At 32.0% G+C, this 27,791-nt stretch overlaps 1 protein-coding gene across 7 annotated transcripts in view; it reads left to right on the top strand.

The window, feature by feature from the left end:
* Window positions 1-27,791, top strand: part of LOC119828955 (protein trachealess) — a 142,383-nt gene that overhangs the window by 10,865 nt on the left and 103,727 nt on the right. For all 7 annotated transcript variants that reach the window (XM_038351289.1, XM_038351290.1, XM_038351291.1 and 4 more), the window contains one exon: window positions 13,219-13,251. In XM_038351289.1, the coding sequence (XP_038207217.1) occupies window positions 13,219-13,251 (33 nt within the window). The remainder of the gene's footprint in view (window positions 1-13,218; window positions 13,252-27,791) is intronic.

Raw genomic sequence — 27,791 nt, 5'->3', positions numbered from 1 at the left:
TACACAAAAAACTTTCAAATTATAATTAATTAATAAGGTTATTGAAATACGTCTGGCAAATTAAATCGTTTCAACGATAACAAACTTTTTGGAGGTTATGTGTCAAAACATTTGAGTAATGGCGCGCCTGCCGCTCGAAAATGAGAGGATATGTTACGTTCGGATTCACGCTGCGAATGTCGTGGCTAGCTGCGTTCTTTATTTGTTTTAATCTGTAACTGATGCGTCCAGTTACTTCTTGTTTTTGACATATGATTTTATTGCTTTGTAATTGAATTAAATTATACGCCATTTGTTTTACTATTTCTACTAGTGTACAATAAATAATTGTTAAGCATGTTTTGTTTATAATTTAATTGTACAGATATTATAGAAGATTATATTGTATGCAATTATGTTTGTATTAATATGTATTATTATAATAATTAAGTAAAGTGATATCGTCTAAATATATATACTTCGTTTCAAAACAGAAGTAAAAAAACTTCATGTTTTTTTAATCTAAGTAATAGTCTATCTAATTCACATTTCATTCAAATTCATTCATTTGTACAACCTTTCACTTTTATAATTTAAAATTAAAAACAAGTCTCGTGCTACAACTCGGTATCTAAACGTAAAAATGACTACAAAATAAATATTTAATCAAACAAATTCCGTATGTATCTGATTTCGCCTTATTTATAATCTTGTTCGTTATCGCCTCGGATAAACTAACAAGGGGTAGGCTATATTTAATTACTCCAATCTTAACTTTATGCGCCCAGATTGTGATGGTAATTAGGTCTTTTAGAAACCCGCTAAGTGGCGTTTTCGTCGATTTGTTTCAGATAAGCCGAATCAAAATTTATATTAAAAATCCATTTAGGTATCGTGTTGATGTATTTGTTGGCTTCCGTTTTTGTTTTTATATTGTTTGATGTGTTATTGGGATTTTATCCGTGCTATATTTATTGATTGTTATTTTTTACGCACAATATATCAGTCTTTACAATTACGATGAAAGCGAAAACAATTTTATTTATATTGTGAAAGCGTTCTGGGGCTAATAGAACAAAACAAATGTTTTATGTGTGGGAGAAAATTGCATCGCAATGGAAAATGTGTATCTAAATAATATTGAATATCTAGATAATTCTAGAATTACACTTAACTAGCTTTCCATCTGCGCTTTTGTCCGAGAAGTCAAAAGAAATGATCGAGCGAGACTCCATTTCAGGCACATAGTTCCCATTTTTATGGGATTTTCGGCAATAAAACTCTCCTAAGACCTGCCTACCTATAACTACATTTAGATTCATAATAATTTCATCCAAATCAGTTTAGTGATTAAGGCGTGAAGAAGAGACGGACAGATTGACAAACGGTCAGAATTACTTTCACATTTATAATGATTGTAAGGATTTACTCATCATGTGACTGATTGATATTGAAGAGATATGAGAATGCTCTGATGACACATCTCAGATTTAAATTGCCATCCGAACATGTTATTACGAAAAAATAGACGCTGGCTGACGAACAAATTGATTTTATTCCGATTGAAAAATGATCGCATCGCATTCTAAATTCAAAATTTATCTGTCATCGAAATGAATCGAAATCATTGGACAATTTTGCCACCCGCAGCCAATCAAATGCTGCGATGAGATTCCGAACATGCATGTAGCATAATTTCATGCGCGACAGCGGTTTGCCGTGATGTTATTGTTTTTAATAATAATAAAGGACCTAATTTAACAATGCATTGTTAGTATTACAGCTAATTTTGGAAAATTTCAATTTATTTTTAATTATATTGACGAAACGTTTGTATAAGAAAACTTGTTATTATGTTTAAAATAAACCGATATCTTTTATTTCGGCTTATGATAGCAATAACTTTTTGTTATTTCAATACAAAGAACTGTCAAAGTAGCCGCTGAACATCACGCTTTCTCAAGAAGGAATTCAGTCGCGTATGACTTGTACTGCGCACAAAATGGCGGCACAGAACGCCGCCCTGTAATTCCAATACTTACGAACATTACCCAGGATGGCGACTATTATAATGTATTATGGAATATTATTTTACGACTATGGCCCCGGTGCGCATTATGGTATCGCATCTAAAAATACCGCCGTAGTTACGATGTTATGGGGGCAGAATCGATTATCGGCACACCTGTCGAATTGACATCGATATTTTTGATATTCGATGTAAACAATCGAATATCAATAGAAATCTTTATATATGACTTTTTGTATGCACGATAAATATTCATTATATTACTTTCTAGTCTTTTTACCTGTTGAGTATTGGCAATTAAAAAAGGATATGTACCGACTTGGGGAAATTTTGTAATGAGACATATTCATGTGTTTCTAATGGCTAAGACATTTTTATCCACTGTTGATGTTGCTATATGTTTGTTATAAAGACAATATAAAATACGGAACGTGTACACAAACTTGATGTTTTTATTAACGAGGATAAAGAATAACTGCTTCTCCAGTAGAAACTCATAAAGTTAAACTATCTAATAACATAAATAAAGTGCATGAAATAGGGGGAGTTATAACCCACCTGTTAATCCATACATAATGTTATTGTGAATAATGACTTTACTGTATGGGGATAGAGTTTTAATTACTTAATTCACATTCATGAATATTAATTGTTATTGATGATTTGTCACAAGATAGCAGCAGTTCCTACTCGGGATATGAATAATGAATAGATCTTTCTTTATATTATCATACAATTAAAGCCTTTTAACGCATTTTATCGTAATTTTAGAATTATTATTACTTGTATGAGAGGTTTTATTAATTAAATATGTCTAATAATCTTCATATAATGTATCAGTGTCAGGGGTCAAAAATATATTATCAGCGGGCAGACGATGTTCCACCTTTCTTTTATCATTTATAGGGGTGAAAAGTAGATGTTTGCCGATTCTCAGACATACGCGATATGCACACGAAATTTTATAATCGATCCAGCTGTTTGCATCATAACACAACATTTTTATATATTAGACGGAATAAGAGGAATTCACCAGCAACGACATCTTTAAATCAATACTACATTTTTGTTTGAATATTATTATTTATGTATATATTAATAAGGTACAATCAACTAGTTTCAGTGTCTAAATAAAAAGCAGAACGAGCGTAGTTATGTTACAAAGCAATTAACAGCTGCGTGATCTTTCTAAAACCCGAAAAATACTGAGAACTGACAGCGTCATAACATTACAGTCACCGTTAGATGGTGTCCAGCCATTCATTCTCACGATTAAGCCATTTCTAAGGATTCGTATATACATTTAAGCTGTTCAGATTGGTAATTAATGCGAAAATATAATTTTTGAGTCGTATAGTGTCGTGTACTGTTGTTATCAACATATTAACCAGATTTTATCAACATATTAACCATATTTTTGTAAAGGGAAGTTCCCAAGCATTTTCCTGGGATCAAATGATAATAGTTATTTCCGTACCCTAGAACTGGTTACCTGGAAGAGATGGCTCTGTAGCCATAAGGTCGCCTATTGTGCAACTTGTATTTTTAGTCTGTACTTTGAAATATTTTCTATTGGTGTGTACAATAAAGAATTCTTCATTCATTCATTCAAACTAAGCTTTACGCCTAGTTATACATTATACTAGTTATACATTTACTTTACATGCTGTTAGGTTAAAAATGTAGTTGCATTTGAACTGTACACTTCAATCCTTCATGGGCGAGTCAATTGAATATGGTCAGGATGAAACTAGTCGACATTGGACTTCTTTGAATTAACTGCTCGCTAACCATACGATAAGTAAGTAAATTTACGTAAAAATGCGCCTTTCAATTCTAGATCTTATATCAGATTCTGGGGGGGTGAAGTACTTCGGTGCGAGCTGGCCCAATTCGTGCCGAAGCGTGCTCGACTCCCACATTAATAATAATTAAATAAAATAATTTAATCTGTCTTAGTTTGCTTTTACAATCCATAGCTCACCTAAGAATTCAACATTCAAACATAATAATCAGGTACAGTCCAACACAAATTTCAAAGACATGAAAACGTACAATCGTGTACAAATTTCAATGAGATGTAAATGTACATTCGCGCACATTGTTGGGCGCGAGGTGTGAAAGGTTATTTGTACCGTGAATTATGAGAATTATATCTTCGACTATGATTTTACACTTCAAGTGGATACTATGTGGAGATTAGTGTGGACGTGACTGGATACGAAAAAATTACTATAAAATATGTAGAAGAAGATTTATAATCAATTTAATTAAAGATTGCAATATAATACCAGAAAATGTGTTGTTGGAAAATATTTACATATAGTTTATCATAACTAATATTATAAATGAGAAATTGGTTGTTTGTTCGTCTTTCTTTCACGTAAAAACTAAGCGATTTTATATGATTGTTGTGTCTGGATATAGGCTACTCTTTACCGCAGTGAAGCATCTCATTTTAACTAAACGGGCGAAGTCGCGGGCGACAAGCAGTTCCATATAAAAGTAAATCTAAATGAGATTCTTATTTAAAATTTAGCGCAAAAATTAATTATTCAACAGCACTTGAACCTGGACCTTCTATATAAAGAGTTTTTGGATTGAAACTGATAGCCAAGTTTGAGAGCTGTATAATCAAGACAGATGTTTTTCGCAAAATTGTTGAATTAATCTTACATAAACATGTCGAATATAGCTAGTTTTCATGAAGATATGGCTGGAGAGGATGATACACATCTCTCAGGTGCTATTATTATATGCTAATGTATCATTTTATTCACTGTTTTTATATGTAAAGTAATTTGGTGCAAGGAATTCCGACGATACATGTGTTTTCTTGATAAAAAAACGTGTGAAGTCAACAACTATGTGCTATAGTCTGGAATTGAGACAATTAACATATTGATTCGGTGAATATTTATGTGGTGATGATTAATCGAGGTCGGTTGTAAATATGTTTTTTAATGAATGTGGAATTATTTAAATTTGGTGAGGCTTAAGTGTTAATATGAACATTAGACACCTACTCATTTACTGACTCTTGAGACATAAATATGTATAATGCATCCGAATTGTAAAAGATTTCCCCCTAGAGAAGTCAATCACCAGATCTTAAAATTTAACAAATTTAGAAAAAAAAAAACAATAAAATCATGTCCATGTCCACAATAACACCGTCACCCGCGGCCGGGATAATAATCCGGCTCGTAGTGATTGTTTTTTCTTCACTAATAAGTGGTTGGTGTGAGCGGCGGTCGCCGATACTAAATTATTGTGTGTAATGGCGATCGAATCGCACGTTCGAACGATAATGTTGCCTAATGCTCGGATAATAACAAAAGGCTCGTATTGTTTGTGGTGACTCACGCGAGTTCATAAGGTACATTCGGTTGAATTAATTTATGAATATTAAATTGATATTTTAACACTACATCCCTATTTAGTATTATAAGTGTGAACATTAGTATGTATGCCTCTTCTTGACGTCAAAATCGGTAAATCAAAGAGTTGGATGAAGATAGTTAGAGACCTAAAAAGTACATAGCAACTACGCGAGTTTGCGCGCAAACAGTGGGCGTGAAACTAGTATGTAATAGCTTCTTCTAAACGTCGTGTGATGGTGCCAGGATTCCATCCATAAAAAATGACTTTCGATATTTCATATAGATTTTGTTTTATCTGGATCTCAACATTTACGAGATAAATAAATTGACTTTCTCCTTACCATTGCTAGTTTTGCTCTATGAAGCAAATAGACTAGCAAGTAATACTTACTACCTAAACTAAAGATCAAAAAGATTTACGGTGAATGCCTGAACATCCAAACGTAAACTGAAACCAAACGCAAACTCAAACTTAATCTCCAAATAAAGTCAATATATAATATATAATATAATATATAGATAATACTAACAGAAACTCAAACTTAAACATTTATTAAGTCAACTAGACTTCTTTCAGATATGCTTTTAAATTGTCAAAATACCCAATTAATATTTTGAAGATTCATGTACCCACATAATTAAACATTTATGATCAGATTAAAGCAGTTTCTACAGAGCCAATAGGATTTTTTATAGTTGATACACATACTATAGAAATCTCATATATCACATCAATAAAAATGTAGTTGTGCTTAGTATCCTCAAAAATGCTGCAGGATTCCAAAAATACTAGATATTAAAAGATATTTTAATTGATAAGTTACAGAGATAAGATCTGGACACTTGCTTCTACATGAAATAATAATTCCTTAATGCAAAAAAGTATATTGTATGACAACATTCAAGTCAATCGGTTGAAAACCCATGGAATTATTGAAGACTAGCTGCGCCCCGCGGTTTCACCCGTGCAAGTCCGTATCCCGTAGGAATATACGGATAAAAGTTGCCTATATGTTATTCCAGTAGTCCAGCTATCTACGCATCAAATTTCATTGCAACCGGTTCAGTAGTTTTTTCGTGAAAGAGCAACAAACACACACACATCCTTACAAACTTTTGGCATTTATAATATTAGTAGGATAAACTAAAAAAATCTGATTCAAATTGAGAACTTCCTTTGTTCTATGACGTCTGTTGAAATAAAAAAAAAATTGAACAAAAAAGCGCTTTAAACAAAATCCCCTCCGTTTTCGGGTACGTCGGTTAAAAATAACTATTGGCAGCTAGTCGGCTAACAAGGTGTCGGGTATCTCGCTATCTTTGTAGAAAATTTGCTAATTGCTTTCCTCTGTAATCATATACGGCAACACTGAGCACTCAACTGGCAACACTCAGTTATTTGTTTTATTAACGAGCGCTAACTGGTATTATTTTCGCTCACCAGGACCTAGTGTTTGGTTATGTTAGTGTTTAAACGTGTAGGAAGCGGTGTTTGTTGAGTTATTTTGCTAGTTTTGTCCCGTGGCTGTGTTTGCGTGGTAGAAAAAAGTTATAGATAATGGTAGATAATGGTAGATAGTGGTAGATAGTAAGTAGTAGATAGGAGAAACATTTTATTCAAAATGGCTACTTCAATTGCAGAACAGTGTAAAACTGCAAAAAACATAAATTTGCGGCCGTAATAAAGTTTAATCGTAAAGTATAAGAAAACTGATACGAAGCGATAATGTAACTCTTATATCTAAGATACTGAATATTTAAACATTATTTTTACACTACTTACTTTAAGAAAATAAGTAAATAATTTAATTTCAAACTATATAACAGCAACTTTCCAAATAGATTCTATTCTTACTATGCATTTTTAAAATTGTAATAATCTAAACTACTTTTATACAGGTGTAATAATTTCAAATATGATCTACACAAACATACAAAATCGCACTCATATCATAACACTTAAAAGTACCGCTGAGCTATTAAACCGTTTAACGACTCAAATATCATGTAAAATATACAAAAGTAACACTAAAGATGTGAATTTCGCGTGAATTTGGAAACGGCGATTACACGGTGACGGGGGAACAAACAGACAGAGTGTGCACACCGGTGTACGTACGTACTTGTGTGTTTCTATGATCTTCACGGCAAAGATTAGAATACTGCGTAGATGTGGCTAGTGTATATGAGATTTTTTGCACATTAACATTGAACTTGAAAATTTTAGGAATTTCTAGTGTGAATAGCCATATAATGGAATTGTAAAATGGATTATGGTCCTTATGGGGCCAGTGTCACAGCAGTGGGAACACATATGGGCTGATAATGATGAGTATATTAGGTAGAATTTAAGTTAATTTTACAATGCATTTACATATCTTTAAGCAAAATGGAGAGAAAGATTAAATACATACAGTATTACAAATAATTAAAATTGTAATGCTTGTGTACTCCAAACTCGAGAAGAAAGCTCGCAAGATCTATAATAAAGCCACATTAAATAATAAAGAAAATTACACATAATTAATTGGTATAGCAAAAATCCTGCATCATTAACCGTCTTAAACTAAACATATGTCATGTCTAAAAGCTCTTGTCGCGCTTCTACGTTATTATGTTTCTTCTTCATTAATCTTTGACTAGAAACTGGTCTTGTAAAAAAACAAATGTGAGGTATTTTGCCGGTAAATCGCGTTCTTACGTGTATTATATTCAATAGGTTTATGAGCAAAGAATGATCGATACGGTTCGTAGATACCTATATGTAATTTTACAGAGTAGTAAAATAGTAAAGGTGGTCTGTTTACTCTAGAGAGAGTAAAGTCAGTGCATTTTAATTTGGGTTGCAATCAACTTGGTTCCTTTGTTTAAAGTGGACAGATATTGTTTTAACTTTGTTTAAAATGTGGCCTGAATGAATTTGATTTGTCGAAGACATAGATGTCACGGCCGTGCCCCTTGTTTGTTCGAGGGGGGCACTGCCATGCCTGTTGATGTTTTTTTTAAAAACAAAGATTAAAAGAAAATTTGGGCAAATTATTTATTTTAGTTAACTAAGTACTGACCATTTTTATCTCATCTTCTGAATACATCTTGCAAAATGATATCAATTCAAAGTTCGTGTTTACTGTCATGCTGTTGATACTTAAAAAACAATTATTATTAAACAATTTTTATTGCATGCGACAATTCATTGAACAAATTGTTACGTAACATTTCTCTTATATGTCTGATTTAGTATATTAATAAACATAAACGCAAAACATCCTTGTTCAATATAGAACACGTAAACACCCCGAAATTTAATAAAACACCTCATAGGGTGTAAATTTGTGATATGAAATATGTGGAACAATAATCTCCTTCATCGGTGAAGTGATCGTAAAATTTTTCCTGCTTTTTATTAAAAGAACTTTATAACAAAGATTCTTTTATAGAAGAAATTTCGCACTAAAGTTCACGTACACCAAAGATAGAAACACAGATACATAATTAAATTCTATAATTTTTAATTCTTCTATTGTTGATCTGTTATTATTTATTTCTGCTAAAAATTGTACTAAATACTACGAATTCTGTTTTATTTCAGAGCAGCAAATTTCAAATTCCGAATCAGAATAATTAAAAATACATATACCAGTAACATCGATCAATACTTTTAACTGTAATAAAAAATATGGATTGACAAAAGTTTTTCTCTAACAATTTTATAAAGACCGTTACTGAAAATCGAACGTCATAAAACATAATGGAATTCAGTTTAGAAACTTTGCCTGCAATTGTCAACACTCGCGACACGTCGTTTTGCATTTTATATCACTCGCTTAACGTTTTTGAACGTTATGTTGATATGCTAATGTTGTCATTCATTTCAAAATTCGAACGAGGAAGTGAACATTTTTTACGTTTATCGTATATTTTGATTACATTTAATTTAATAGTTTGAATTTAGTTCTATTAGTATAGATTCTAGATAGTTCTATTTTTTTTGCTCTGTTTTTCTATTTCTCTCGCGGAAGAGACTTGTTTTCGATCTCTTCGAAATTAATTTTTTCAGACTGATGAGTTTTTTTTTTTTAATTCCTAGATGAGGAAACTTTAAGAGTCCAGCTGGAGTATTTAGAGGAATTACGTTTGAATAAATATCGTTAATTATGATGAGTATTTTATGTCGACTTCTAAAAATCGAAAGTTTTGATGTTCCAAATCTGATGTGGAAATCTAAGAGCCCGGCTATAGGTACTAACATTTTGAAACGTTACGTTACCGATCGAAGTCTCAGGAAAAGTTGACTTTTAAAAAAAGAAGAATTGATACATATACATTAACATAGCAATATGTCAGTTGTTAAATAATATAAAAACAGAACAATTTAATGTCCCCGACGGTTGGTGGAGCATCGTGAATGTAAATTTGGTAATTTGGAGCACACTTGACGTACCTTATGTGAGAATCGCGCATAAAATTACAATCATACACACCCTTACTGTGGCTCACAATATGCTGTACAGCTATGATAAAATATATATGTTATTTCAGGGCATCGTAATTGTCTACTATGTGATATCCGCCTAATTGATAAAGGCTTGCAATTTAATTTGGTTTGTCTCTTAGGTTATTTTAATAGCAGTGATGATTTTTAAATTAATTTATCTTAAAACATCGTGACTTTAAAGTAGAAATAATTGTCTGATAACGTGTTATTTATACTAATGATACGAATCCTATTAAATGTTATGATATTAATTCACTTTCAAATCGAACGTAGTAACTCAAAAAATAATCAATAAATTACTTAATAGAGAACTTATAACTAATAACTTTAAGAAAGCTACATGATAACGAGTTGGTATAATATACATATAGTTAGCTAGGACTATAATTTATATAAAGTATTAAAGACTATACACAGAATTTAGGTATATATAAGAATATAAGATAAATATATAAGAATTAATAAACCCAAAAACCATCCTGAAAACACTATTTGATCATTTATTTGTTTATTTAATTATAAAATTTATTGCACAAATTTAGACAAAAGCAACAAAAAAAAAAACAGTAAACAGAACAAAAAATGTACAAGAGGCGGCCTTATTACTAAACAGCAATCTCTGCCAGGCAACCTGGAAGGAAAGAAACTGTACGATCTATAGGAATGTACGTTGATCATGTGTTGTAAAACAAACTTTTATCTATTTTAAATAGTCTAACGTTTTTAATGTTAGATATATAAATGTCTAACCAATGGTATGTTAATAAGAGAAAACAGAGCACACAGGCCAGCAATATAAAGGCATATTAGAAGCAACAATACAACAGACATATTCAGTGGAGCTATTGAAATGTAAACTAAGACGTTAGGCTCATGGATGTCGTATCTAATATATGTATGTTTCATGTATCTTATGTGTACGCACTTTTAAAGATCCTTATTATAGTTGGTACGAAAAATACAATTAATAAGAATGGGATGTTTTGAGTTCACTAAAGAATAGCTATTTTAGTAATAACAAATGAAACCGTCAGGAAACAAATGAACATGCAGAAATTCTTAATATGAAAGCTTACATTATTTATAGTGTAAGAATGTTTCTTTCCAGTCGGCGCCGCGCTGACTACAGTAAACAATGTTTAACATATTTTATAACATTATTTCTAGTATTTAGTGATTGAATTTTATGACTTTTATCGCCAAGGTGAATCTATGAACAAGGAGTAATTAGTTCAATGAAACAGCCAGGTGTAATCTTTTTCTTTATGCATTTTGCCCCCCCTACGATCTTGTGCCAAGAGCCATCGCCCCATTCGCTCAACCCTAGAACCGACACTGTCTATAGTCTAAACCAATTTGCTAGACGGCACATAGACAATGGTTAGGTGTAGTAAATAACCGCACCGGTATCTGATCCTGCAAAATAACAGTAGGATTTTAATAGGACTGAAACCTTCGTAACTTTTGAAATATTTTTGAGATAATTTTTTTGCATGGTCAAAAGAGCATACATCTTAGAGAATAGTTCTTTTTATGAACATTCTCTGTTTATTAATATCCATTTGTATTACGGCCGATAAATTAAACAAAACTGTTTTTCTCTTTACAATATTTAAGTCTAATAATTTATAAAGTATCAATTATTAATTATGCCGAAGACTATAAGAAGCAAGGAGACTTTATCACATTAATATTACCGTTCTAATAACACAAGCTAGTAAAATAGTGAGAAAATCACCCTTTTCTCGATGTACAGAAATGCAGCTATTATATATTAATAATGTACCCAGCGTTTAACCGTCGCTTCTTGTGAATTATTCATTAATCGCCCGGGAGGTCGTACACTCAGAAATAGTTGATCGACTTTAGCAAAGACGCGTTATTGTGCGAGTTATAATTGAAAATTAAATTGTAAATACTATAATTTAAAACAGATTATGAATGATATTTTTGAATACAAGTTCTTATGACAGCTTAGCTTAAATTGCCAAAAAATGAAGCTTAAAACTGTCCGCTAAAAATCTCAATGCAGAATTGAAAAAATGAAAAAAAATGCCGGTTTTGGTAGTTGGAACATTTCACTACTGTTATCTGTTAACTTATGAAATAAATGTAACGTATACGTATAACTACCACCGAAAAATATTATTTTTCTTTGCAAATACTTCTGTTACTGATTTAATACTGATATGAGACTCAAAATGAATTTTGAATGACAGGTCCGTCCCCATATAAGAAAGTTTCATAAATTTCATGCGGTTAAAACGAAACAAAAAACAGTGTGATATTACAAGTGTTTTAATTAATAATAAATTCATCACACAAACCTTAAACGACCCAGTTTTTCATTTTATCGTACAAGAAGGCGAGATGTATTTGGGACATAAAATGCGAGTATTATTTTGTTCGTCTGTTTTTAGTGCTCACTTGTAAATGGGTCCATATTGGTCTCTCACCCGAAATTGTTTTTCCTAACGATATGTAATCTGAATGACGACTCTTCCTACCACATGGAACATTTGTTTATATTTGTTTTAAATTGACATACATTACTGGATAGTTTCAATTTTGTGTGAACTGGCCCTAAGTGTCGTAAACTTCTATGCATTTTTAAAACTTATTCTATGATGAAAACAAAATGGAATCTAATCAGATATCATTGAATTACATTTCAATAGTACACGTCACATTACATAAATATGTATTATTGTCAGCTTTATTGAATCTATTTTGTTTTTTATCATTGATCTATTAACTAACTACTAACTTAATATAATAAAATAGCACCTGGAGTAGAGAGAAAAAGTAAATGGATATCTTATTGTCGATACATGTTGCTTTTACATGTATTTACTTGCGTTAATATATTTACGACCTGTTAAAGTCAATTGAAAAGTTTGAGTCTACCTTCCTTCGATTGTTGGTACTTGGTAGAGTTGCGTCTTGCAGGTCATAGAGTACAGATCGCCAGTGAAGGAGATCTGTCAGACGTAGTAATTATAAGGTCATTAATTCCATTTACCGAGTAACAGTAGGTTTATTAACTGATGCAAATACCCATTATACTTAGATATCCTACTATCCTACTAATCTTATTCTGGGGAACGTTTGCAGCAATGTATTAATGATTGCTGCTCATTTACGCAAAGATAGCTGATTGGATCTGAATATGAAATTTGATACAAAGATAAATAATAATTTGGATAATCATATAGATTATATTTTTCACGGGTACCACACGAGTGAAGCAGCGGGAAGCGGCTAGTAATTCATGTATATATCTTGCGGAAAGGTTAACACAATTATTTCTATTCTTCTTTATTGATTTTCAGGTACCGAGATGACGCGCTCTGTTGGTCGGAAAGGTAAGTTTCAGTTATAAGTGCTAAGTAAGCTAGAAACGATAAGTTAGTTTTTATGTAATCTGATCACTTAACTAGCGGATTATAGTTTTTTGAGGTGTTTTTTCACTTCATGTAGTAGATCTCTTCAACATTAATAAGAATTATAAATAAACGATTATAAATGTTTGTCTTAAAAGTTAAAACATTCTTCAAGCTATTTATCAGTAAGAATTTATTTGAGTCAGCAGATAGATATCAGATACGTCATCTATACTTAGTTGGATATGGATTGATTTGTATTTTTCAAAGTTCTCACTATTTCCTGATAAATAAAAAGCTAAAGTGAATCTCCGTCGCCCCTTGTGGACTATATGGTATTATGCATCTGTTTCACTGATTGATTTTCTTTACAGACAAGTAGACATATTTTTTCTGAGTCCCCACAGGGATTTGAACCCAAGACCCCTTGGTTTAATGGTCAAACGTTAAACTTTCTACTGAAAAAGCGGCCTTACCAAATATCCTGACACATACATCTGTATGTATATAACTCAAAGGTGCCTGACTGACTGACTGACATAGTGATGTATCAACGCACAGCCCAAACCACTAAACGGATCCGGCTGAAATTTGGCCTGCAGATAGATGTTATGACGTAGGCATCCGCTAAGAAAGAATTTTGATAAATTCTACCCCCAAGGGGAAAAAGCAGGAGATGAAAGTTTGTACCATGAAAATTTATTAAGACCTCGCGGGCGAAGCTGCAGGCAACAGCTAGTGTAGCTACGTATATTTTATAATTTTGGCTATCTTCATTAAATAGTACCATATAACTATACCAATAATAAAAGTCGTCCCAATTCAGAAGAATAACACGATTATAATAAAACAAATAAAATCAACGTGTGACGATCAACAACCGCCGAATGCAAACATTTGAACGAGCCAAGGTAACCCGATCTTGATTTTTGATTTTGATTTTTGATTAATTTTTTTTTTGATTTTTGATTTTGATTTTTTGATTAATTGATCTTTGATCTCACATCTTTAATATATTTTGCGTTATGTCATTATTATTTGATATAATTTGGATTCCATGCCATCACGATGTTTTTCTTCACCGTTTTGAGCAGAGGTGATGGAGTAATTCCCACATAAAATAAATAAAATCATACGTTCAAAAACTAAAAAAGCATGCTTAAATGATAGAATCTACTAATAAATTTAAATTAGAATTAAATATGTATTTTAAAAATGGGTCAAATTCGAGCCAAGCTTAGCCTAGTTTAAGGTCGTTCCTAGTGACAATAGTTAAATTTTACAATTTGAGACTTAATTTCGGAATAACACAATTTCATTATAATATAATATATTAAATAATTGAGTCATTATAAATGATAAGAAACAAGACGCTGTCACCCTAAAAGTAAAGTTATAATATGTGAATCATTTTCCAATAAAACTTGTAATTACTTTATACAAAATGTCATTAGATTAAGATTAAATATTTTTTTATTTAATTTAATTATTTATTGTAATAACTGGGCCTAGTGTACAAACTCGTTTAAACATTTTATACCACAAGATTTCTTAGGAACTTTACCTCTACAATTACTGTATGGCTTCAAAATTGGTTTCATTTATATCGGTGTTATGTAATGGCAAACACTCGAAATTGTGGTCATAATATAATATCGACAGCCCTAATTCAAGGGTCGGTCAGCTAAAGGATTATTTTGTGGCTTAGATAACAATGGGTATGGGCTGTAGGGTTGCCAACTGGGTGTAAATTAAATAAAATGTATATTTGTTTTAATACATTTGTATATATTCAACACGTTACAACTACATTGAGAATAAGATATGCAAAGTTATAATTGAATTTCGTGTTCCATATGATATAAATGTTACTCGGATTCCCTACAATTTTTATGATGAATAACCATCAATTTAATATTCTGCACCTTGCAAATGTAATCTTTGATATCTATTCGTATTGGTTATTTCACAAATAATGATATAATTATTTTCTGCAAGGCCAGTTTCATCATTCATGTGCAAACTGGTGGAGGAATTATGCGAAAATTGTAAAATCATAATAATTATCAAGACGATGTCGTGATTAGGTATATTGGTATGGTAACATTTACATTTATTGCACATAAAATATTTTAAAATAAGTTCGGATGTAGTTATTACTGGTTGTGATGGTATGTTAAATGTAATAAATGTCAGTATATTCGGGCGTATAAAAATATTATGAAACTATTTTTTATAGGTCCACTCAATACCTTAATCCATTTATCTATTATAGGAAGATAGTCGTATTCAATAATTAGTAATAACAATATAATGCTAGTATAATAAATGTATTTTTCATCGATAATAAGTAATAGGACTTATAAATGAATTAAAAATTACATAGCATTCCATTTCTTTCTTTTAGGTTAGAAAAATTATAAGTTTTGTATCACACTATCACACTTCACACTATTATTATAAACGTAAAAGGTGGTTTGTTTGGATTTTTGACCATACATCACGCTGAAACTAATGAACAGATTATGACGAAATTTGGTATCCAGACTGAGCTGAGGTATGACAGACTGAGGTATGAGCTGACTTAGGTGACAGGATACTTTTTATCCCGACGAAATGCTCCCTTGGGATAAAACAGGAATCTTGATATCCAGGCGGAGCCGGGACGAGCGTCTAGTATTGTATAATTAAATTATTTACTTAACCTTATATTATTAAGTACGGTAAAATAGACGAAACTGATTTTTATTATTTTTAAACAAGTCAAAATGAAATATATATTAATAATAAAAATGTTCTTGTGACAGCCCTACCGCATATTGGATCGGAGGAGCCAAAACAAGGGTTTGGTGCGGTCACCAATTACGCTTTCGGCTCTGTCACAGTCGGTTGTGATTGTTGTTTAATTGTTTTTATGGCGTTTCCATTGAACATGTTGTGGTGATGCTTAATGTTTGGTTTTAGCTTCAATATTGCCAAGGTTTATACGTAATGTGGTTTGTTAAGGAACTTTATTTGAGGTCGTTTTTTGATCTTTTCGCTCGTTTTTCTCTTTTCTTTTGCACTAACCTTGACTTACTGGTGTTATGCGCGTATATAAGTAGACATCTAATTTATAAAATTCTCGTGCCGCAGTTATCGTTGCCATACTCCTCCGAAACGGCTTGACCGATTTTGATGAAATTTTTTGTGCTTATCCGGTATCTATGAGAATCGGCCAACATCTATTTCTCATAACCTTAAATAATAAGAGTAAGGTAGAGCAACGTTTGCCGGGTGCAGCTAGTAGATGTATAGATATAAGATATTCAAAAATATATTTCAGATTTATTATTTCATTAGAACTCATTTGCAAATTGCGGCTTAATTTATTGTGTCTGTAATCTAATCTTAAATACATTATTTATGATTACTTACGATAAAAAATAATGTCAAAAAATGTCATTCACAAAAGACGAGTTTAGCATTTGACGATGGTATAAACAACAATAAAAAATAGCAATGTTTTAAAGGTCGATAAACGAACTTGGATGTATACTACTGGGGAATAGATATTTACTTTATCTATAGTAATTTGTTGACTGTACTTACTGAATTACTTCTAAATTGTCAACGTAAGCCTAAATAGCCCTTAACACAACAGTGTAAGGTACTTATTGGCGTACTTTGCCGGTAGTTAAAAAGTTTTCACATAGAATCGTTCGTAAACATGACCTTAATTATAATTTTATTAACGAGCCACTCATATATATAAAGAAATGGCGGTGTATGATATACGATAAACAAACAAACCTAACAGCTTATGTGTTTATGTGTGATTAGACGTCGTGGGAACGAAAATTTAATACTTATATGAGTATTCTTATACGTGCGGGTTGCCACGTAATCGTGACGTCTTAAAGCAGTACTTATTCCAGTGTGGGAAAGTGTTGGCGCTAGATCACCTATATAGCTCTGTCCTTTTCTTTTCCCATGGATTTAGTACTGCTATATAGAACACGGTTACATCCCTTTGAATAAAGCATTCTAAGATTATATTATAACTTAAAATTTTTAGTATGAAAGTAAATTTGTAGGAGATATGGAACTATTACGATATGATTTTGAAAATTCTATCATATATGTAACAACTTAATTGTTCTTGGGTTCGCTGCAAAATAATATCACTTCCCAATGAAAGGTCCCAGGTCGAAAGGTTCAATGGCTTGAACATACACACAGATAACAGACAGATAGATAGATTCATTAATATAAGACATATATATCTTGAATGCCACCAATATAAGTTCACATAGCAAAGTACAATTTATATTATGTTTAAAATGCAATTTAAACTAAAACTTAATGTACAAATTCCGCTTTATTCCATACATTGAAATTTGAATGGTAATAAAGCGGACTACATGTACATAGGGCAAATTTATCTATATACTAGCTGCGCCCCGCGGTTTCACCCGCGTAAGTCCGTATCCCGTAGGAATATCGGGATAAAAAATAGATGTTAGCCGATTCTCAGACCTACCCAATATGCTTACCAAATTTCAGAGGAATCGGTCAAGCCGTTTCGGAGGAGTATGGCAACGAAAACTGTGACACGAGAATTTTATATATATAAAGATATATATAAAAAGGAATCTCTATTTCCTTTGGTCACGCCATCACGCGTAATCGGCTGAACCGATTTCAATAATTCTTTCACCATTAGAAAGCTGCAATTACACTGAGCAACATATATATGTACGGGTGAAACCGGGGCGAACAGCTAGTAATAATTTAGAATAAAGCACAATATTCAAAGTCTATAGAGTAATTTCTACATAAAATTATAGCATTATAACTTTTACAGAATCCAAGTACTGTATTATAATTATCCTCCCATAATGATATAATACCGAATCGCGAATACCACATATCGGGCAGCGATCAAATACCACTTAATGTTACGTCGTAAACCAATCTCGCATATTTGCATTGCACCAAACCTGTGTTTAATTAAATCGATTAAAAAAAAATCGAGAAAAATATCTTGATTTTGGTCGCGAATAATTCTGTCTTCCTTAGTGCGTTTTATTTTTAAATTAACGTCGATGCGCGTACGCAGCCGATTATTAAGTTAAACGCCCCAATTTGCGGAGGTCTGAGTAAGCTATAAATCTTCGTGAATTATTTTTTCATTAAGGTCGCATATCGATGGCGGTAGCCTTGATATTCTATTAGACTTGGAAATATTAACTATAAAATTATACAAGTAATTTTAAAAGCAATGTGAAAAAATATTTCTCTTCATAATCTTTTCCACTAAATTGCAGGTAGTCTAATATATATCAGTAGGCAAATATTATAATGTCAATACGCATTACGTATACATAATCGTAAAATTATAAACACTGTTATATTACTGTTAAACTGTTAAATTTATCCTGATAGATTGTAATCTGTCATTAAATTGTGAAGTTGCGACATATATGTACAATGGCTAAAATGACAAAAAAAGCTCATTTAAAATTATATATAACACAACTCTATTAGTAAATTATTATAAACTCAGCATTATTGAAACCCTTAGGTTTCCCGTTTACTGCATACGCCTAATTTTAATATTATTATACGCATAATATCTCTTTGTTTAAATTGAAAATAATATTATTACAATCAATGATCAATGATCGCGATGAAAATATGAAATCGTCAAATTATATCTTTTTCTTTCGTACAAAAACAAATCAAAAATGTTCAAACGATGATTCAAGTAATCTTCATCAGTAAAAAACATACATAAATGATAAAAAAGCTACATTGTAACCATCTGTCCAATTTACAACGCGTAATAATTTTGCACGATATTACTCGAACTAGCAAATGCCTTTCATAAATCATGTCAAAATGATAAATATTGCGTAATTAATATCGAATAATGTGACATCGTTTAACCGTTAATCGATACTTGTATCGCTCGATCGATAAATTTTCTCGGTGTTAATATGGTTATTGGTTTGTATTAAAATCGATACGCCGATTAATAATCGAGACCTCCTGCGCACTGTGGATGACTGATTGTATTAACTATCTAATGATATTTCAATTTTAAGGAGTTGGAGTTTCGAGACAATTTTTGGAAGTTTCATAAAAGTTATTTAGACACATTGTTGATTTTCAGTTTTTCACTCCTTGTTAATGTGATTTCTCGTCTTGCTTAAGAGGAATGCATCTAAGAGGAGGGTTTAAAAAACCCTTAATGTTTTTCTTTTCACGAAATAACTTTGTTTAAGTTCACTATATTGACGTTAGACGTTGTCGTCATTTGAAACTAACGCAAAATAAGTTCCAATATACACACATTGAAAATTCGCAGTTACATATATGAATATAGACAATAACTGTATACCGTATCATTATAAATATGTTAAATATTAACTGTTGCGTACAAAGTGTCTACAAGGTGGATATTAGTACAATAAATATACTTTTATCGAAAGATCAGAACTCATGCATCCACCTGTTATTTTTTATCTCCTATTGTTTTACTGTAATTGGGTAGCTTTATATGCGTTTTACTTTTTGAATGAAAATTAATTTCTAATTAGACAATTGAAGTCTTTTAATTAATTGCTATTTATGAATATAAATTAAGTATTGAGTGTATATACAGCTTATGTGTTTTGTATTGAGTTTATTAATAGTTATAATTAGATTACAAAATGGTGTTTTGTTTTTCTTGTTTTAAATGCTAGTGTTAGAAATTCATTGGTAATTTTTCGAGAACGCCTGTAAAAGGAAAACAGCTATTATTACCGTTTATATATACTGCTATTAGATTATTGTGATCTTTGTACTAATAGGTTTAATTTGAAACATATTATACTAAACTTCATCTCAAATCATGTAATATGTGGTAAAAAAAAACTGGGATTTTCTAGTTAGATTAAATTTCATAGTTTCAGTTCAATGAGATTTTAAGATTGCATTAAATACATTTTTGGAACATCTGGGTAGTATAAAAATATACACATAAAACCAGAAGATTAGAAAGAATTCGATTGCTTCAGCGAGATCATGGGTGGCCGTGGTAATACATCGCGCTGTTATGGCGAAAGACGCAGATTCGAATCTTGCCTCACAATTGAATTTTTCCTATTCTGTATTTTTTTTAAATATCATTAAACATTTTTAAAATATCGTGTTTAAGAAAGTATCTTGAATATTTGCCTTTTTTATCGACGCTTTGTCACTGAATTTTGAGTCTCAGATAAATCGATAACAGCTTCGAACTAATGTCAGAAAAATTGATTTCGTACAAATTGCAAAAACACGCAGATGCGATGCGCGAATTTAACATAAACGCGCCAATTTTCTTACAATAATAACACGTTTTTTCGCCATCCCTCTCGCTCGTGGGGTCTTCATCTTGCATCTCCCTCGCACAATCATCGATCCCATCGCTCGATAGGGCTGGTTCACGAACAAAAATTTGTATTAACCGCAGCTGCAATTATAGTGACTGATAGGTATAATTTTTCATTATTTTATTAATTAGCTACATGCACACAATCATATAATATGATAAAAACATAAAACTGTATTGACATTTTATTCGTCTTGTATGTCATGTCATATTTTGCTTCATTTCGTTTAATTAACCAGAAGTATCCACAATACAACACACAAGCTAGATCATTAGTAAATTGTTCATTATTATATATATATTTTATTAAATATATGCAATAACATTTATATTACTTTTATTTTTTTATTCTGCATGTATGTTTAAGGGTAGATCCATTCGTCTTTCCACACTACATTGTCTAAGGCTACGCAATAAACTTTCTTACGGTGTATAATAATTTCAAATAAACTTTAAACAATCTTCAACGCAGAACATCCATGGCCGTCAACCTTGGAAATTTCAATCAATAGCTCAAATATTTTAGTGGAATCTATAAAATAGTAGCAGCCCTATATATATCGGCCTGAACTATAAGGGTACAATAATTATATTAATTTCCCAGTCGCTTATTATAAGGTGATTGTGTGGAACATTGTTCTTCTCAGTTGTATTTTATAATAACGCCACTTATTGTTGCAAATGAGTTATCGACTTTGTGTTGTTACCCTTTTATACATAAGTATCTGTACAAATAAATAAATAAAATTTAATTGGCTCCTTGCTAAAGTAACATTTTTCAATCAAAATCAGTAAATTGTACAAACAGTTTAATAAAACGATATATATGTGTGTATTTTCTTGTGTTTAATTTTACGCGAGTATTATACATTAAGAAATTAAAGACTTTTTAACGGATTTTAAACGCGATTCGAGACGCGAAGGTCACGGGGAAACAAACACATTCGCTGTAAAGTGTTCGAAACGTCTTTAATTTCTAAATATAACTGTTTTCTCTAAAAATAAACATCGTTAATATGTTTCCAATATTGCCTTCCTTAAAAAGATACTTGCACAAATTAGTCATCAGCTCTTGGACAACAGGTATATCTCTTCATCATTAACAAAAAAAAAACTATTAACCGAAAACGCACTAAATAAGAGACGTACAAAGAGAAATGTTAGATGGCAACATTGTACGCGATTTATAATAGCCAGACGTATACCAAAAACAGTATAAAAATAAGATGTAATGTTTATACCATTAAAATAAATTGTCACTGTCTGATCGAGTTATTGTGGCCGTAATTACGGGAATTGATACTTTGAGCTAACCGCTACAAAACTGCCTTTGCATGACATAAAAACAAAATGGACCTTATTTTTAGGCGTACAAGGTGCAAGATAACCGCATCACGCAGGTATTTCGATCCTAAGAAAATAATAAGGACTAAGCCCGATGTCAATGAAGTATTGATTGGTTTCTAGGTAACGTATTTTTTTGTATAATTATTGTACGTTGAAATCTGTAAGGAATTGCAAGCTGTAAATAACGGAGCAGTATGGGCCAATTAAAGGGCTTCAAAGATTTGTTGTTCTTTTTAATTTAAATATCCATTCATCAAAATGTTTTACTTCGTTTAATACTAAATCCAATTTAAATTAATCAACAATTTTAAATAGTCAGCTTATTTTTTTGAGATCTATGTACCTAAAGATTTGAGAAATTCATGTTTTGAAAACTTTAATTTTTATTTAAAACCAGGTTTTGCCCGCGTAAAATACTGACAAGTGTTATAGATGTTACTATTATACATATAAACCTTCTTCTTGAATCACTCTGTCTGTTAAAAAAATCCATCAAAATCCGTTGTGTAGTTTAAACAGATTTGATAAGCGATTTTGCCTCATACCATTAGGTACATAGATTTGAGAAATTCATATTTTTAAAGGTTTCTTTGAAAAAATATACACTTAATCGTAAAAATTAATTAATACAAAATTCATTTAACATGTTTAACGAATATTGTGACCCATTCAAAATCTTGGAAACTTCAAATTTACGACGGCTTCGTCCAATGTTTTGCGCCAGACCTCGAGAGATTCCATTATTTCGGTACAACAAGGAGTAACTGTCGTTTGCCCAAAAATCCCTGGTCCCGCGCAGGAACAAAAACAGCCACAGAAGTGGTGTCCCGGAGGACGTAATGCCGAGAATCCGTGCTTGGTAAAAACATGGAATGCAACAATGGTCGGTATCGAAACGTCGGCATTTGTTTCGGCCGATCAATTTTTGGAAGTTTAGGTAATTGTGCTCATTTTTGTATGACACTAGACCGTTTCGGTTCCGAATGGATTTCTTTCCGCTAGCGGAATATGTTATTTTTTTTATTTGTGAGGGAAACGCTTGACTACCATCTCACCCGCTTGTATTCGTTGATGGTCTAAGATGGACCGCGCCTCCCCAGAAGGTTCCTGATAAGGTTTTAAATGGATAGGATTACCTGATAATTCATGTTACAAACCGTCTGTGAGATGTTAATTTATTTATTAAACTGTTTATGCATTTACATAATCAGCTACAAACCTAATATAATTGCAATATTTATTTAAACACCTAAAAATATAGCGTAAGGACCATACTTCTTAACGCCTTTCAACCGACGCTCCAAAAACGTAAGAGGTTCTCACAAAAATTGTTTGGGCTTGTTGCGCAGTACCTCGGTGGGTTTTCAACCGATTGACTTGTTTCCTTTTGTATAATAGGAAGCTATTGTCATTTGGTCCTATTTTATTATTTGGATTGGTAGAACCTAAGAACATATGTGACCTTTTTAGAAGAACTATTTCAAAACATTTTTCTTTTTCAACAGTTTGCCAGGTTTTTGTTTGATTATAGATCAAATTGTTAGCATATGGAGAGCTACTGGCACGTGCTGGGCTCGATTCCCGTTAGTTTAGTTCAATTAATCAAATCAAATAAATAAATAAATTAATTAATTAATCAATCGATCAAACTGATGTTATGTCGGTCACACAGGTTTAACAAAATAAAGTCCCCAAAGGAATATCAAATGAAGTATAAAAATCCCCTTGCCCCACAGTAGGACGTCATTTAACAAACTAAATATTCTCATACACTTAACTATTTTCTTGGTCTAAAAATTATGCTAAAGATACCAAATGTCAATTGCCACTATCTTTTATTCAACGAGTTATAACAGATCGCTTATATTTTCATAACTAGGTCATACTTACAAAGCAATTCCGTTTTCGGTTTCCAAGAAAATTTTTAAGCACTTGTCTCACAACCGTGTCACAATATTTATCATTACGCCGCGCTCTGACCAACAGAAAGAAATTTAGTTATGTGGGAATCGTGCATTCGTTGAAAGCGTCATGCATTTGACACTTTAGATTTTCTTTTCTTTACGAGCGGTATAGTACCTGTAAATTCACATATCACATTTTATTCACAATTACGAGAAAAAAACGTGTTGAAATATTGAGGTTATAATAATTTGTTTGTTATTTGTCATGAGGGAAGGTAACATCACGTCTCTCCCAATACATATAACAATACATAAAATTAAAATGGGCAATACATAACTAAATTTGTTACGAATGCCTACTATATCTAGCCTACCTATAGTTAGAAGCTAAAGCCTGTCTAAGCTTCGCATGGCTACATTAGTCAAATATTATGTTATCTTTTTACGATATGGGGACCTTCAAGAAAAGAGCTTCTTTCTTTTCTTAAAGGCCGGCAACACACACACCATACCCCTGGTATTGTGGGTGCAACTGGGCGACGTGAAGCACTTAATATCAGGTGACCCATCTGCTCGCTTGCCTGCTCTATCGCATATCTGTGAACATACTACCATATTATCTGTACAACTTTATTACTATTCTGTCTATTATATTATCTGTAATCAGTACGATTTGTTTCTTTTAGTTAAAAAAAAAACAATTAGAAATCCTCACGCTTTTTTCCACTACTCTTAACTGTGACTAACATATCGGATGCTACGGTTCAAACTATACTCTACTCTATATACTCAAACAGACTTACAGACTCTAAACCGCCGCCTTCACCACGAGTGATATTTTGTTTAGGCCGACGACCGTTTAACACAGGCTCGGGGTATCACAAAAGGCTTTTTGTACACATGTAAATTACCTTTATGTCTCTCTTTACACGCGGATTGAAAAGGCGATCGGCACTTTCAAAACGAAAACAATAACTGTTATTAATACTGACGATTTTTACGTTGTTTACTTTGACGTGTGACAGGTTTGTCTGTCGCTATGCATAATTTTTACACGGTCATTCGGATGCATTGTGTTGTGCGGTTGGGAAATTAATTACGAAATTGTGGACACAGTTTTATGATATTGTTTCGGCCTTGTTCTTGTTTTTGTAGTGTATCCGGGTGTGTTTATTTATTTACGCTTTATTGTACATGGAAACAAAATACAGAAGAAACAGTGATACAGTGCATAATGATAAAGCACAATGGACGGCCTCATTCCTGCGCAGTAATCTCTACCAGGCAACCTAATTATTCAAACTTAAAAATGAAGTGTAAACCATCAAAATATGTGTTTTGTATCATATTGGATAGATGCTGAATCATTTAGTTTATCGGATTGTAGTACAAAAAGTCTTACACATCTGAATATCACCATGATCCACATTCCGCAGTCCCGATACATAACACGAAAACATACAGCTAGGCTTTGTAGCAACGGTTTTCGAGAACCAAAAAGTCAAATTGATAAAACAAATAAGCAGCGAACTCAAACGTAACTGTTGCCAATACGCAACCGCACCAGCTCAAAATTGACAAGTCTATAGTGTATAGTTAGTGTGAGTGACAGTGCGGCCGACGTCATGCGCTTTGCATTTCAAATGCAAGCATTGTATGCACATTTTTGCTGACTTATTACTTTTGCGGTACGGTGCGCAAAAAAATGGACATGCGAGCGGTATTGTCGTGTGGTAATGTGGTTATAAATTAAACTTGATTTTAACCGTTATGTATTAGTTGAACCACTTACAAATATAGCTTTTGTAATTTTTTAATTGATATATGTTATATATATCCTAAATTATTGATTTTAAGAAGTAAAGAAAATTTAAGATTACTTGTTTTGGAAGATGTTTTTAACTACCATTTGTTTAGTAGCAAAAGAAAGGTTGTAATTATTTAATAAGACAAAGAAATGTATATTCCCACTCAACAGTTCCCACAGGAACAAATATAATGGGCTTATGACTTCCATTTCGACCCGTTTATAAAAGAATGAATTAAAAAAGGCAGTTATATATAACGTCGCGGTTACAGAAAACAGAAAGTTCAACATTTTTGTGCTATCTCTTCAAAACCTTCTAGAAGTTTCTAGATTCTAGAAGAATCGATGATTGTGTGATACTTATGAAATATTTGCTATCCGTACATAATAACGAAGCGAAGGATCAAATCGTCTGCTCGGTATTTTCGCTTAAATTGTGACTGATATAGGCCGTTAGCTGTTCGCGACAACAAGCTTAAGGGCTTAGGCCTTAGATGTATGGCTAAATCCCTTTAAGTACACGTTTACTTGGGCCTCTTGAATTTTAATACGTTTGTATGGTCTGACGCAATATGAATTGAGAGACAACCAACTGATAAGTTATTTTTAGTTAAAACAAACTAAAAATAACTAAAATTCATTGATAACATCGCAACATACTTAATTAAATTTGAACACAAAACTAAACTGCCTTCATATTGTCAGAACTAGTCCAAATATATATGGGATGACATGGGAGGCACAAGCTTTCAATTAAGAAAAGAATCATAAAAATCGGTTCTCCCAGTAAAAAGTCGTATATCACAAAAATGTACCGGCGAATTGACAACCTCCTCATTTTTTTTAAAGTCGGTTAAAAATATACTAGAATAGAATCATCTCTTGGTAGCAGTCCTAACGACTCTCACATGCGTTCCTTTACACGTATCGCAATGAGAATAACATTTGAATCTACATAACAATACAACAATAACAGTGCGGGTATCATTCGAATCTCCTAACTATCTTCGAACACAACAATCATACCGTAAAATAGCTCCGTTCCGACATGAAAGAAAGGCAAACAAACAAAACACGTAAGGATTAAATTAAATATTATGCTATTACGTTTTTTATAGTTTGACTACAAATCTGCAATGATAGAAGAAAACATGGTTAAATTAATAATAATGATAATCACTTTATTTAGCACCAATTTAAAAAATAATATATAAAGAGGAAAACAAATGAAGATAAAAACATAATATAGAGCCAAAAAGGCGGCCTTATCGCTACTAAACGATTTCTACCAGGCAACCTATGGGTAGAATTTTTAAATATACAAAAGGATAGAAATTTGTGGCGCAGCAAATTGCTATTTGAAAGAAAGATACATCGTAATTACAACGTTTTATATCAGTAAAATTATGCTTATTATTATAATAATGATGTTTGTAATTCTATGAGCTGACAAGTTTCCTAATTTTAAAATAACAAAAACTCAAATAACAACGGTACAACGTAATCCGTAGCGACAGTTACGCGGCTCAAATGAGTCAAACTAATTTTTAAACGAGCGTCTTATTCGTAATGTCTCAACTTAAATCGCACGAGATTTAGGATGCTACGGGATTTATTCTAATATGAATATGCTTTCGAGCGATTATGTTTCAAAGTTATTGTTTTTGTGAATATTTTCCTGAGATAAAACAGAAGTGTGATTAAATGAGAGGCTATAGAAAAGGTTTCCGATTTTACTTACTAGATTTACTTAGTAGTGGGAAGTAGATTATAAAATACGAAAATGCATGGCTAACGTAGTGGAATAGGGGATGGCTACTTATTGTCACATCTTTCGATATATTTAGCTTAACTCAGCACCATACATGGAGTAACTATTAAACTAACTAACTAATAAAATAAGTATTTGAAACCTACCTATATTTGAATGAAATACATATTGACCATGAACGTGTCCAATATGAAGCAATATAATCCTACTAATAAACTTTTTACCGCTGCTTTGGAAGACCTCTTCAAGCTCCTCGACTGGCAAGGACTTGGCATTAACATTAATGGCGAG

The sequence above is a fragment of the Zerene cesonia genome, chromosome 9, assembly GCF_012273895.1.
Source record: "Zerene cesonia ecotype Mississippi chromosome 9, Zerene_cesonia_1.1, whole genome shotgun sequence".
NCBI classification, from domain to species: domain Eukaryota; kingdom Metazoa; phylum Arthropoda; class Insecta; order Lepidoptera; family Pieridae; genus Zerene; species Zerene cesonia.
The sequence above is the reverse complement of the archived record's forward strand: the minus strand, read 5'-3'. Positions and strand labels throughout refer to the sequence as shown.